The 15211-nt window shown below is 37.8% G+C and overlaps 1 protein-coding gene across 10 annotated transcripts in view; it reads left to right on the top strand.

Annotated features, from left to right (window-relative positions):
• The window catches only part of NAV3 (neuron navigator 3), a 924907-nt gene that overhangs the window by 656200 nt on the left and 253496 nt on the right, over nucleotides 1-15211 (top strand). For all 10 annotated transcript variants that reach the window (XM_075551244.1, XM_075551243.1, XM_075551247.1 and 7 more), the window contains one exon: nucleotides 11581-11653. In XM_075551244.1, coding sequence (XP_075407359.1) covers nucleotides 11581-11653 — 73 coding nt within the window. The remainder of the gene's footprint in view (nucleotides 1-11580; nucleotides 11654-15211) is intronic.

Raw genomic sequence — 15211 nt, 5'->3', positions numbered from 1 at the left:
ATTCATTGCCCTCATCATTTTCAAAACATTTGCTCTCCACTTAAGCCCTTTGCATCAGGTCCTCTTTATCCCCCTCCCTCCCTGCTCCCCACTCCATCATGAGCCCTTGATAATTTATAAATTATTATTTTGTCATATCTTTCCCTGTCCCATGTCTCCCTTCACCCCGCTTTCTGTTGCCCATCCCCCAGGGAGGAGGTCACATGTAGATCGTTGCAATCTGTTCCCTCTTTCCAACCCACTCTCCCTCTACCCTCCCAGTATCGCCACTCACACCCCTGGTCATGAAGGGATCATCTTCCCTGGATTCCTGTGCCTCCGGCTCCTATCTGCACCAGTGGGCATCCAATGCTCTATCCAGACTCGCAAGGTAGAATTCGGATCATTATAGTGGGAGGGGGGCGAGGAAGCACAGAGCAGCCAGTCCACAGAGAGGACCACATGGCCACCCCCACTGTGAGACATGACATCCCTCACTGACCCATGGCCCTATGGGGAACAGCACCGGAGACACAGTGTGGGAATTGTGCCCGACCTGATTCCACCACACCAAGGCAAACCACTGGGGGAGTGCAGTGGAACAGCAAGGGAATAGAGCGGCAAGGTCCCCAGGGAATGCTGAAGGTGCACTTTGGGGCCAGGGCATGGTGCCCCAACAGACTGGACTGGAAAACATTCCTAAAGGCCAGCAAACGATCCTTGAACTAACTACAAGCTTTTCTTTCTTGTGTTTTGTTTCGTTCTTTGTCAGTGGTTTGTTGTTGTTTTGTTGTATATTGTTGCTTGGTTTTACTCTGTTTTGTTTTTGTGCATGTTATTATCTCCGCAGGTCTGTCTAAATAAGATAGGCTGGACAAACAAGCTGGAGGAAAAACAACGGGACCAACAGTCCTGGGGGGTGGGGGGAATGAGATAGGGGGAGGTGGGGCGTAAGGAAGTGGTGTTAACAAACCCAGAGACAGCGGAACAATAAGTGATCCAAATTGGTAATGAAGTAGGTGTGGCAGGCCTGGTAGGGCATGATCAAGAATAATGTAACGAAGAGGTGTTGCTGAAACCCTGGTGGGGACAGAGCATGAAAGTGGGACATGAGGAAAGTCAAGGGAAACAGAGGAAAAAGATGGGAGGCAAAGGGCAATTTTTGTTTTCTTTATGTTGAGATATAATATATACTGAAGGCTGTTGTCTTAAGATGTATTATTTGATCATGTGTCTACTTCTTCAACCTGTACCTTAAAAAATATTCGTAATATGCTGGATTGTATGACAAAGAACATGGCATTAACATTAAAGGAAGACTCGTGCATAAAATGCCATATGGAGACGCTGTAACCTGGTTTGCTGCATGTGAAGAGGAAGTGAGGCACTTGTTATGAGTTCCTGATGTTTTTGCAGACATTTAAAAATTAGCTTCATCAAAACTTGACTAGCTTGTGACATTAATTATGTAGTTCGATAATGTACGTGTTCTTTTGATCACTTATTCTTTATTGGGCACATCATGATCATAAAACTCAAAAAACCTCACTTCCATTGAGTCGATGCCTGTTCATAGGGACCCTATTAGGAGCCCTGGGATAGTGGTCATGAGTTGGGTTGTGATCCACAAGGTCAGCTGTTTGAAACCACCAGCTGCTCTGAAGGGGAATAAAAGGAGTTTTCTACTCCTGTTAATGGTTACAGCCTTGGAAACTCAAAGGGATGGCTCTATCCTGTCCTATAGAGTTGCTATGAGATAATAATGATCATAACAACTGTTTATTGAATATTAAGTTATTACTATTAAAAGTATATTGCATTAAGTGCTGAACATATGTAATTCCACTGAATCTATAAGCAATAACTATGTTTCCTTGATTCTATCTCATTTTTTAATTGAGAGAGTCAAATCAGAGGATCTCTCATTCTCCAAAATAATAGTTCTTCCAAACTATTTTCATTAATCCTAAAATATAATTTAAAAGTCCCTCCTCACATAATTTCAGTATTTATGAATATCTATACCTCTGTGTCTATTCTACTGGTCAAGTTTGGCTAATGTCTTGACATTTCTATTTTTCATTGGTTTCTGTATTATCTTCGGGCTTCGTTGTTTTACTGGATCATTTTTATTCCTAATCTCATAGAAGCAAGTTCACAAAAACTGAGTTTGGGGATTGGGGTAGTTATCTAATTATTTTTGTCCATTTGAGAGGATTATGATTAAAGGGATGGTGTCTAGTCAGTCAGTTGAGTCAGATCCAATGAGGCCTCTGTGTGGGTGTGGCCTTCTGCTGAGGATTCTGGGAACTCTTGTCTTCCTCCTTGGAGGCAGGAGACACTTTCTCTCACTGCTTACTCCCTGAGAGATGCTCTACTGATAATACAAGTCACTATGCTGATAAGACCCCATTCCCTGTGAACTGGAGGAGCCACGTGGAGACCCCTGTCAACACTGAGATGCTTACAATGCCACTGGACTTCCCACCCACTGGCCTGTAATCTTCATGCATTCGTCATCATTGCATGTGTTTCATGAGTCTGAAGAGCAGTATAGATTGGTATCAGACACATGGGCTCATATCAGACTTATGGGCTTGATCTGGACTGGACTGGAATATTTTCTCAATATTCAACTGCTCTTATATATAAAACTCTCTTGTGCACATATACACGTTTATGAATTTGTTTCTCTAGTCTAGCCACACTAACACAGGGACAGGTCCTGGCCAAGTGTTGTGAAACTTTGTTCATGATGCCCTCTAATAAACACTCCATTCATTCACGTCGTAAACAAAAGTGCATTGAACATACTATTTATTCTGCCACATATGAAGTATTGGAGAAAGGAAGGTAAACTTGATCAGTTAGATGCTTGCTCTCACTGATAGTGTAGATTATTGGAGAGAAAAGTGGAATGCTTGCCAAATAAATTTGAATTGCTTGGGTTTAATATTCAAGTTGTTTCTGATTCAGAGGAACCTTATATGAACAGCGTAGTGAACATTGTTGTGTCTGAGCCCACTGTGGTGGTTCTTGTCATTGGCTGCTGTTAAGCCTGTTCTGACTCCTAGCAACCGGATGATAGAAAGGAGTACCTCCTGGTCCTTCGCCATCCCCACAACTGTTGCTGTTTTTGAGAACAGTGTGACTACTCTGTCAGCCCAGCCTGTTGTGGGTCTTCCTTTTATTAGTGATCTTCTTTTTGAGCAAACATGGTAGTCTTTGCCTCAGACGGACCCCTTCTGAGGACGTGTCTGAAGTATGTGAAGCAAAGTCTCGTCATCCTCAGTTCTAGGAAACTTTATGCTTGTACTTCTTTTAAAACAAATTTTCTTATTATTGTGGCAGTCTATGTATAATAATATTTTTTGCCAAATTCGTAATTTGAAGGTATCATTTGTTTCAGTGTTTTATCTTTCTTACACATACATGAGGCTATTGAACATACCAGGGATGCGTCAGGCATACGGTTATTGTTTGGGGGCAGTTATAGTAATAAGGCATAGTGTACACTATAGTAATATGATGCATTTTGCATCAAGCTCTTTTTAATATAAGTTACGTAAAACAAGAGGGCAGAGATGAGTAGACCTTAACTCCCATGATAAAGAAAAGCTGGGGTCGGGTGTGTCCATTAGACCCACGTTCGTTCCCTGTGTTGAGTCAACAGGATGGGGAGACGTGCCCCTGGGGGTCTCTGAGACTGACTCTTTAATGGAGTCTCATCTTTTCCCTCTGTGGAGCTGCTGGGGTCAAACTGCTGATGTAATTACTGCTATTGAGAGTGTATTACACTACATCTGTACACATATCTTTGCACAAAAGCATGTAAGCCATGGTATGCATTCTCTGAATTCTCTCTCAGCTTTCCGTCGTGTTTTGGATTGCGATGGCCTGTGCCTTCAGTGCAGCTTAGCCGTCTTCCTTCCGTGCCAGTGCTTCTTGGTTACTTGCTGCTTCCACAAATGGTTGAATATCAACCAATTGTTGTAGCTGCATTGGATTTGATTTTCAGCGGTGCTTTTTATTATGGGGCGACTATTTTTTTTAGAAAACATTTTTTACAGTGTGAAAATATCTTATATTTCATTTATTCCCTCAGCAATTATATGCCAAATTAATTTTTCTTAAACACTAAGGATAGAACATAGGACAAAATAGAAAATAACCAAGAAGGAGGTTGCATTTGATGGAAAAAGAGAGTATTTGTTATTATAAGAGTTTTCCTTGAATTAATTAATATAATTCTAAATCCAATTGTCAACGCTGAATTCTAATCATTTTTGTTTGCCAACATCTTTTGATAGACAGTCCCTGTCCTTTGGCCTTGATGAACTTCCATCACATTATTTCGCATGTCCCCTACCCTTGTGATTTTCTGCCAACTTCATGTGTGCTTTGACTTTTCCCTTCTGCCCAGTGATCACCATCGAGGTCTTAGTGCGCGCACTCCTTTTCACATCTAGGCCTACACTCCCCTGGCGATTTAATAGGATCACATAATTTTACATACCGTCTATAAGAAGACAGGTTCACATTGATATCTACACCCCAGACCTTTGAACTCAACTCCAAATGTGTGTTGGTCTGCCTAATCAAATCTCCATTTGGATGTCTAGTAGGCTAGCCGGCATGCCCCCAAATACTATTCTTCCACATCTGTGGTCCTTTTGATCTCAGTGGATGTGACTCCATCCTCCTGGTATGGAAGCCTAAAACGTTTGAGCCACTCTTGATATGTTCCCCTATCGCTCGCATCTCCCCCTCCCTCTGTGCTTCTCTCCCCCCTTGCTCCCCTCCCTCTCTGGACATATGCTAGTATACCTGCCCATGAGATTCAGTGAAAATATATCGAGAAACGGATTACTTTTCATCACCTTGTGTACCATCACCTGTGGCTGAAAAACCAGCAACCTTCACTTTATTACTTGTAACAGGAATCGAACAGCTTCCCGTATTTCTATCCTTGTGTGCCTAGAAACTATTCTCAGTAAAGCAAGATGGCTATCATTTTGTTCTGTTTAAACATTGTCGTAAAACATGCCTAGAGGAGTGTATGATACTCTAAATGGGGAAAACATACTAAGGAAGCTTATGAAACATAGTTGCTGTTGAGTCCATATCAACTCATGATAATCCCTTTCTGTCAGAGTACACTTTTTCTCCACAAGTTTTTGTTTGTTGACTTTTATTGTTGTTGGTGTTGTTGAAGTAAAAGTAACACATTTATCAAGTCCTTTTTCACTTGTATGATTCAATAAATCCAATTATAGCTCAAACATCCATTGCCATATGCCCTGGACATTTCTGTTCCTATTAACAGATAGGAAACATTAGCTAAACCAAGGTATCATTTGCTTCGTTGGTAGCCAGGTCTTTCCTTTAAGGTAGCATCTGGATAGACTTGAACTATTGCTCTATCAACTGGTCTCTCCCACTTAGAGAATCATGTAATTCACATAAAGAACTCTGATATTTATTACATTTGTGCTTTTAAAAAATTATGGATGCATTTATTTAATCCCACACAGTTCAAACAAAGAGCATTTACAGCATATCTGTTTCCCTTGTGCCTATGGCCAGACTATACCCCCCAAATGTCAGTCTTCTGGCTTCTTTTATTTTTCTTCTTAAATATCACATAACCTTGGCACCACTTATAACTTTTGGCTTATTTTGTGTATCTTTATGTCAGATCTTCCCTTAGTTCCCGAATTATAAAGAGAATTGGAATGAGATTGGAAGCTAAATTTAAAAATATATTGACATTGACTCTAAACCACAATGTTTTTGACTCGCATTATTTGAGGTCAGGCACATATCCAGAGATCCCAAAGAGTGGCTAACATGCAGCCTGGGTGTTCAGTTGTTTCCAGTTTGGGGCTTTTTCCCCTGCATTAATTTCTTCCAGTGATAGGACTTATTAGTCCCCACACTCTCTTCTTTTCACTATTCCTCATGGATCCAGTGAACATTTAATAGACACCAGGTGCTGTGCTAAATTACTGAAGTTACCCAGATCAACAAACACAATTTCTATTTTTCAGGAGTTTAAAATCTCAAAAATTAACAATGCCAGTGACAACAAGTAACTTTGTGTCTTCAAAAAAAATTAAAGAAACAAATAAATATCCTCATCAAACTTCAACAAATAGTTCTCTATATTCGTAAGGAAAATAGAGTTTTTAAAAAGAGGTCAATAAAAGATTGACTTTTCAGATAACTTAGTAATTTTGAAGTCATTTAAATTTGTTCAAATAACTGGTTGCTTGTAAAGGGCTGTCTCAAATTTCAACTTGTTTTCCTCTTCAGCGTGATTTGTGCGTCTAGACAAATTGAAGGGAACTTTAAGGAAGAGGTGAAATTATTTTCAAGGCAGACAGAGGGACAGATATTAATTTGTTAGGGCACCATAAGCATTGGCTGCGTGGTTGTATGACCAGTATTTTAAACATTGTCTACTGTGTGTCAGTTAAATCTTTGCCGTGACCTTATATTTAAGGGTAATTTTCCACTTTGTTAATAAGCACATGATACAAAAAAGAATATACAAAGGCTAGTTTTTGTTTATTCTTTAGGACAGTGGGTGTGTTACTCTGATTTATGTTTTAGGGGGTTGCTTCTTTTCAAATTAAGGACTGTGCTGCATTAATAGACTCTGAAATAAATGTAGTGGGTTTTAACCAGCATGAAAAATAGCTAAAACAGAAGGCCAGGCAACTGAATAGTGGTATTGGAGTGAACTGAACGTAGTACGGACAAGTATTATCCCATGAAGCATGTTTCCTCTATATTTCTATCTGTGTACACTGGATTGCGCTGCCTGTTGTATTTCTTGCTATGGGTCTCAGTCAAAACTTTAGAGCACACTGTATTACAGTAAGTGGAGTGTTATTCTAATAAAAATTCCACTCAGATTTTAGGTGCTGAAATGCAACTTGAAATATGATCATTTTTTGAACTCAAATTACTGTTTTTTAATCATTGTATTGGGGGGTCATACAACTATTATCACAATCCATACATATATCAATTATGTCGAGCACATTTGTACATTTGTTGCCCACATCATTCTTAAAATATTTGACTCCACTAAAACCATTGGTGTCAGCTCCTCACACTTTTCCCCCTCTCTCCCCGCTCCCCCCTCCCTCAAGAACCCTTGATAATTTTAAGTTATTATTATTTTGTTATGTCTTATATTGTCCAACATCTGCCTTCACTCACTTTTCTGTTGTCCGTCTCCCAGGGAGGAGGTTATATGTAGAACTTTATCATCGTTTTCCCCTTTCCACCCCACCTTCTCTCCACCCTTCGGTCGGGTTCCTATCTGTAGTACTGTACATCCTCTGGTCTAGCGGAATTTGTAAGGTAGAATTGGGATGTGATATTGCTGGGGGTGGGGGGAAGGAAGCATTTAAGAATTAGGGGAAAGTTGTTTGTTGCTACACTGCACGCTGACTGGCTCATCTCCTCCCTGCGACCCTTCTGTAAGGGGGTGTCCCGTTACGTACAGATGGTCCTTTGGGTCTCCACTCCGCACTCCCCCTCATTTACAATGATACACTTTGTTCTGTTAAATTGGCATTCTATGATAAACACCTTCCTGACACGATTGCTGAAGACAAATGTGTGCATAAGCAAATGTGGTGAAGAAAGCTGATGGTGCCCGGCTATCAAAAGATATTACATCTGGGGTCTTAAAGGCTTGAAGGTAAACAAGCAGCCATCTAGCTCAGAAGCAACAAAGCCCACAAAGAAGAAGCACACCAGCCTGTGTGACCACAAGGTATTGAAGGGATCAGGTATCAGATATCAAAGAACAAAAATATTTTTACTCATTTGATCTTAGCCAAAAAGCCAAGAAGCAATACAAAATATTTTTATGGGGAAAACGCACTTCAATTAATTGCACTGCTTTGATGGCACTCACTTTTATCTGTTTGTAAGTTTCTAAAAAGTTTATAGATTCAAAGTTCAAAGAATATCTGTGGTGTATAATATGGTATATAATTTTCATTATAAAATGTTAAAGTGCCAAAAGGGGGACTTAATTTAAATAATGTTTACAGGACTATTGATGTGGGAAATGTTTTGTGAATATTCTACTAAAACTCAAAATTAAAAAATCTAGAAATGATGGGAAACTCAACTCTAGAATTTTTTTTAAATTAAAAAAAATAACAAAGGTATATTATTACATAATTAACAAGTACTCTCAAATACTTTAAAAGTGTGTACCTTGTGAGTAAATTTACCATGGAAATATTTAAATTATTTTTTTCTAAATCATCATTACTTTTACTGTAAAATACATATTTACATATAAGAATAGCTTAATTGTTTTATAACTTAGAATTAAGTGGAGAAAATGTATTTACTTGTTATGTTTATGATGCAGTTACACTGGAAAATTGATTTTTTTCCAATATAACCAAGTACATTTGTTAGGATAAATAACTACACTTTAGCAAATACGCATTTAATAATCATAATAGAAGTTATATACTAAGGTATTTATTCTATTTTATTATTAGTTATATAAGGGGAACTGTATTAACTATTGTGTTAGTCTGGGTAGACTAGAGAAACAAATCCATAAGAAAGAGCTTTATATACAAGAGCAATTTAACATCGACAAAATATCCCAGCCCAGTCCAGATCAAGTCCGTAAATCCAATATGAACCCATATGCCCGATACAAATCTGTAAAGTTCTCTTTAGACTCACGAAACACATGCAATGATGCCTAATGCAGGAAGATCATAGGCCAGTGGGTGGGAAGTCTTGTGGATCCAGTGACATTGTAAGCATCTCAGTGCTGGCAGGGGTTTCTACATGGCTCTTCTAGTTCTCAGGGCATGGAGTCTATCAGCATAATGCCATTTGTCTTGTCAGTAGAGCATCTCTCAAGGAGAGAGCCCACAGAGAGAGTTTGTCGCCCACCTCCAAGGAGGAAATACAGGAATTCCCAGAATCCCCAGGAGAAGGCAATGTCCACACAGAGGTCTCATTGGCTATATTCTAATTGACAGGCTAGACTCCACCCCTACACTTTTAATCCTCAAAATGACACTAGATTATATAACTACCACAACAATCTCAAATTTTTGGTTCATAATGTATGACTATGGCTAGTATTGTGTGGGGAACTGTATTAACAATCTCAAATTGGTGGTGCTCATTATGTATGACTGTAAGGAGACATTAGAAAAGATTGAATGTTCTCAATAGATAAGAAAAGAATGAAGATTTTTCTGTATTTAAATTTTTTTCTTTTCTCTTATCAAGACCCATTTATTTTTCCTGTCTAAATTTTAGTAGTATTACATAGTTATTTGTCAACCAGTTTAATTCATATAAAGCTTAAATAATAAACAAAAGAAAGTTACCCTAGAAACTTAGTCTCACACTCTGTTAACATTTATGCATCTTCCAATGAACTATAATCTTTAAATACATAAAAGCAACTAAAATATATGCAACAACAGCCTGTTAACATTTTGAAGTAAATTACATATGTTTGGGTGAGGATTCCTCTTGCTCTTAATAAATGGTATCCAATAACTACAAAACTAACAACATCCAGACTATTAAAACAAATACTTTTAATACCCCAATTCTCTCTCCTAATATTAGGCTGTAATTTATGTGTGGTTGCCTTTCCCATATGTTTATTTTAGTGGATCTGAAAAATATACATTTTCAAGAACACTCTGTAGTCTATTCATTTGCAAACCTTGCTGCCATTTACCAAACATTGATACGGTAGACCACTCAATTTGCCCAAACGTTCAACTTGTCACTAAAGGAACTGTTGTCGATTATAAATCATTAAGTATTATAAGCTTCTCTTGTTTTAGGGTATATTAATTGTTTTAAAGCAAAGTATGATTAATCAGTCTGTTGAAAGAGTTCATAAAGTTTGTCTTGAACTTGAGCTAAGACCAACTTTATACCTGGAATATTATTCAGCCCAGCAGTCTCCACTTACCAATCAATAGCAGTGTCAAAACTGATCATCAGTGATGCATATAGTTTTATAAGTTTAATTTCAGGATAATGCAGTACAAAATTAATTTTTCCACAAGAAAAATATATACAAAATTCAGGCAAAATCTCTTGCAAATTAAAACAAACAAAACCAAAACAGCCCTGACAATATTTGACAATAGTTCAAAAGAATGCTTATCTTCTTTCCATCTTATCTCCTTTTCTCCTTCTCCCTCCTTTTTCCTTATCAAGTTGTTTTCCAGTAACAGAGTGAAATTGAAGAAAGGAAGGACTCTGATGTATGTTTGAGCACCAAGTTTATTGCCTATTCAACTGCTGTTGGGAAAAAGCAAGACTGATTAGGTCACATTGTATTCAGCAGCTTCAGCGCTGTTCTTTTACCATCACATAATGCCAGGAAAAATTATTCTGCAGTGAATCAATAAATTTTTTTCTCACAAAAATGTATGTCTTCAAAAAATATGTGTTCCTTGGCTGTGGTAATTTTTAAACAAAGAATATATCATTGGATAGTCTTATTTAAATGTGACCTTTGTACAAAATTACATTTAAAGAGGAATGTAAACCATTGTGCATTTTTAGAGGACAGATTCTTGAATCAAAATTTTCTTTCTATTTTCTTTAAGAGACATTTTTGACCTTACTGAGAAGCTGTACTGTGTAGGGCGGACATTGGCAGAACTTTGTATGGTCTCATGCATAGCGTTTGATGAGAATTTAATAGGACAGAAAATAATACCTTACCAAGTTATTAACTTTAACTCTCATATTTACTTTAGAATTGCAAGAAGTATAGAATGCTGCAAGCGCCAGGGAGATGACCCAGAAAGAGCTTTCCGGGTTCCTACATCATTTGAAAGACTCAGCTTTATATCATAGTTGTATAACACCATCACTAATGTTTGGATAAAACCGATGAACGAAGAAGAATAATTCATTTATTTTTCACTCCAGTGATGTCAAGTTGGTTAACATATTGACGCCAATCATGGACTATATAAACTGTATGAGCATTTGCTCTATTAAATAGCAAAAGAAATGCCTTATTAATCAAGGGTTACTGCAACTGTGAAAACATAAAGGTTAAATTTGAAGTAAGAATTTTTATGCTGTAGAACGAAGATCAGCATCACTTCATTGATGTGATGTCAGCCGTCCTCCCCTCATCTGCAGCTTGGCACATTAGTCAGCTAGCACAGGTCCAATCTGAGTTGTGCACACCCTAACTTTTTAACTCACATGCAACTCTCTACCCCTGCACAGTGCTCTCATTGGGCCATGTTGGTGAAGCTCAAAATTCAGCTTTCTGTTAAGTTGGTGGTTTGCTGATTTTCCAGAATGCCATTCTTTATCAGGCCTTTATGAATTGTTTGTAAGTACACAACTGGACAATGAAAGCTTTATATCTGTACCACAATTAGTCAAAATAATTCTAGTTAAACTCTGGTAAATATCTCTAGTATGCAGTGAATTTCAAGTATCTGCGCTTTATCTCCCTTGGTATTGCTTTCCGTTTCATTCTAGCTGAGTTGAGTATTGAGAACAATCTTCTAAGTTGCCTTTTCACTGATTTTCATGTTGCAGATTGAAAATGTGGATGTCTGCCTTAGTTTTCTAGCAGCCAGAGGCGTAAACGTCCAAGGTCTCTCTGCTGAAGGTAAGTAAAAACACAATGGCCACGAATGTCGTCTGTGTTTGGTGATGAAAGAAATGTACAGTAAGATTGGAATACAGAGCTCCTTAATTCAGAAAGGGAAATCAGTGAAGTTGGTAAAATATAAGAAATAATGATTACTGTGATATTATTTATTTTTTTTGCTATAGTTCAGTGCATGACAAGAGCATATTGTACGATGCCGTTTTCACAATGCTGCCATGCTGTTGCTAAAACACAGTGTTACTAGAGTCTTAAATGTGTGAATTCATGGATGAATTAATGGGTAAGTGCTGGATATTAGATGGACATAAAATGAGAATATAATTGGTGCTCAGCTTTTATGTTATCAAGAGTAACATTTCTATTAATATATTCAAGTTGATAATGATGGCCAAACTAAATAGATGCTCGGAGTTGTGAAATATTTAGCAAAAGAAGTATTAATAACTTTTATACATAAACAATTAAAAATTATTAAAGTTTGAGAAATCATCATTAAAGTGTAATACAAAAAGTGGAAAAAGAAGAAACTAACATTGTCAAGTATACTTACTGAAAATCTTATGAATAGCAGTGGAAAATTGTTAGTTATAGGTCAGAAGGCATTCAAATATGACTGAAATAATATGCCTTCTTAAAGTATTGTTTATCATACTGATGTGAATTGAATATTTGCTGACACAAACAGGAAGAAGTAAATACAGATATTTATTAATAATTGAAACATGAAATGTATGATGATCAAACATAAGACATTTGGGTGTCATCAGAAATAATATGTAGCACATAAAATCAATATCATAGCCATTAGTAAGCTGAAATAAACTGGTGTTTGCCATTTTGAATCAAAAAGTGATATGGTTTACTATGATGAAAATAAGAAATTCAAAGGGAATGGTATCACATTTATAGTCAAAGGGACATTTCAAATTCTATCTTGAAGTACAACCCTGTCTGTGATATAATTTCTCTACACCTATAAGGAAGTCCAATTAACACAATGATTATTCAAATGTATGCACCAACTGCTAAAGTGATGAAGAAATTGAAGACATCTACCAAATTCTTAAGCATGCAATTGATCAATCATACAATCAAGATGTGTTAATAAGCATCGATCATTGGAATGCAGAAATATGAAACAAAGAGGAAAGAATAATAGTTGTGAAATATCATAGAAAGGGATCCGGAGATCACATGGTAGAATTCTATAAGACTGGTGACTTCTTCATTGCAAAAACATTTTTTGGCAACAGCATAAATGGAAGCCATGCATCTGAATTTCCCCACATGGAACGCCCAGGGATCAAATTGACTACATCTGTGAGAAGAGGTGGTGGAGAAGCAGCCAGTATGAGACCAGGGACTGATTGTTGAGCAACTATCAATTGCTCATGAGTTCAAGTTGAAGCTGAAAAAAAATTAAAACAAGTTCACAAGACCAAAACGTGACCTGAATTTTGAAAAAAAAAAATCTTAATTGGGTTGACGCATTGGACACTAGACTGAATGAGCTTTGGGATGGCATCAAGAACATCATTCATGAAGAAAGCAAACGGCCATTAAAATAGAAAAGGAAAGAAAAGATCAAAGTGGATGTCAAAAGAGACACAAACTTGCTTTTGATTATAGAGTAGCTACAGGAAATGGAAGAACTGAATTAGGAAACGAACTGAAGAGAAATTTCAAAGGACGGCCTGAGAAGACAGAATAAATTACAGTGATAAAATGTGCACGACATCCCCAGCATATCTCAAGCCAAAAGAACTGGGAAAAATTCAAGTAGCAAAATTGAAGTGTGCTATGGAGCAAACTAGCCAGTGATGTAGAAAGTACAGTAGATGAAAAGCATACATGGTCATTTTACCAAAAATGACTTCCAAACACAGGTCGACTTTCAACCATTCCTAGAGGTAGCATATGTTCAAGAATAAGTGCTACTGAAGGAAGAAGTCCAAGCTGAACTGAACGCATTAGCAGAAACCAAGGTTTAGGAGACTTGATAGCCTATCAATTGAGTGTTCAGTAAGCTGAGGCAGCACTCACAAAACTCAACACTAAACTCAGTATCGTCGCGTTGATTCCAACTTGCAGTGACACCATAGGACAGAGGAGAAGTCCCCCGTGCCTTTCTTCGACTGGACCTCTTTGTAGGAGTTTACAGCTCATCTTTAGCCTGGAGCAGCTGGTGCTTCAAACTGTGAGGTTAGTAGCCCGATATGTAAACCACTATGCCACCAGGGTGCCTGATAAAGTACTAGAAGCACTTACTCATCTAGGCTAAGAAATTGGAACGACAGCTACCAGGCAACCAACTGGAAGAGATGCATTTTTGTAGCCCTTCCAAAGAAAGGTGACCCGACTGAATTAGAAAAGCATCGAGCAGTATCATTAATATCGCATGTAAGAAAGAAATTGCTGAAGATCATTTGACAACAGTGGCAGCAGTGCACCCACAGGGAGCCGCCGATCATTCTCACTGGATCCAGAAAAGGCTGTGGAGCCAGGGAAGTCATGGCTGATGTCAGGTAGATTTTAGCTAAAAGCAGATGATATCATAAGGATGTTTAATTTTGTTTTGTTGACTTGCAAAGATCTTAAACTCTGTGAATCATAACAAACTAGAGATGGCATTGAGAGGGATGGTAACTCCAGAACACTTCATTGTGTTCATGTAGAACCTGTACATAGAAAAAGATTGTTCTTCAGAACAAGGGAAGACTATGAGACTTCAAATCAGGAAAGGTGTGTGTCAGGGTGCTGCCTTTCACCATACTTATTCAATCTTTATGCTGAGCAAATAATTGTGTTCTATAAAGAATCCTGCAGCGTCAAGAACGGAGGGAGGTTTATTAACAACCTGCCCTATGTAGGTGGCACTGCTTTGCATGCTAAAAATGAGCCTAACTTGAAGAATTGAGAACAAGGACTGAAATTTTCGGTGTGGATTGCTACTCAGTGTAAAGAAAACCAAAATCCTGACAACTGGGCTAATAGGTAACATCATAATAAATAGATAAAATATTGAAGTGGCCAAGTAGTTCATCTTGCTCAGATCTACAGTCAGTGCTCATAGAGGCAGTCAAGAAATCAAATAACACATTGCATTGAGTAAATCTGCTGCAATTGACCCAAGCCACAGTATTTTCAGTTGCCTCACATATGTCTGAAAGTTGGACATATCAATGTGGTAAATGTTTGCAAAAATTTACAGCTCATAAGAAAAAAATTGCCATAATTAAGACAACCAATGGATGTTTTTACTTCATTTCCTTCAATCATCTGGCATGCTAGTCACCATTCATTTTTATTTCTACTTATCTATTCACCTATCAAGGGAAGCTGGTAGTATAGTGAGTTACATACTCTGCTGCTAACGGAAAGGTCAGTACTTCAAACCCACCAGCTTCTCTGTGGAAGAAGGATGAGACTGACTTTCGTAAAGAGTTACAGCCTCAGAAACCACAAGAGGCAGTTCTACTCTATCCTGTAGGGTCATTTTGAGATTGAATTGCCACAATGTCAGTAGCTTGTTTGAGTATTCTTCATTTATCATTC

The sequence above is a fragment of the Tenrec ecaudatus genome, chromosome 6, assembly GCF_050624435.1.
Source record: "Tenrec ecaudatus isolate mTenEca1 chromosome 6, mTenEca1.hap1, whole genome shotgun sequence".
Classification (NCBI taxonomy): domain Eukaryota; kingdom Metazoa; phylum Chordata; class Mammalia; order Afrosoricida; family Tenrecidae; genus Tenrec; species Tenrec ecaudatus.
Note: the sequence above shows the minus strand (reverse complement) of the source record. Positions and strands in the feature narration are given on the sequence as shown.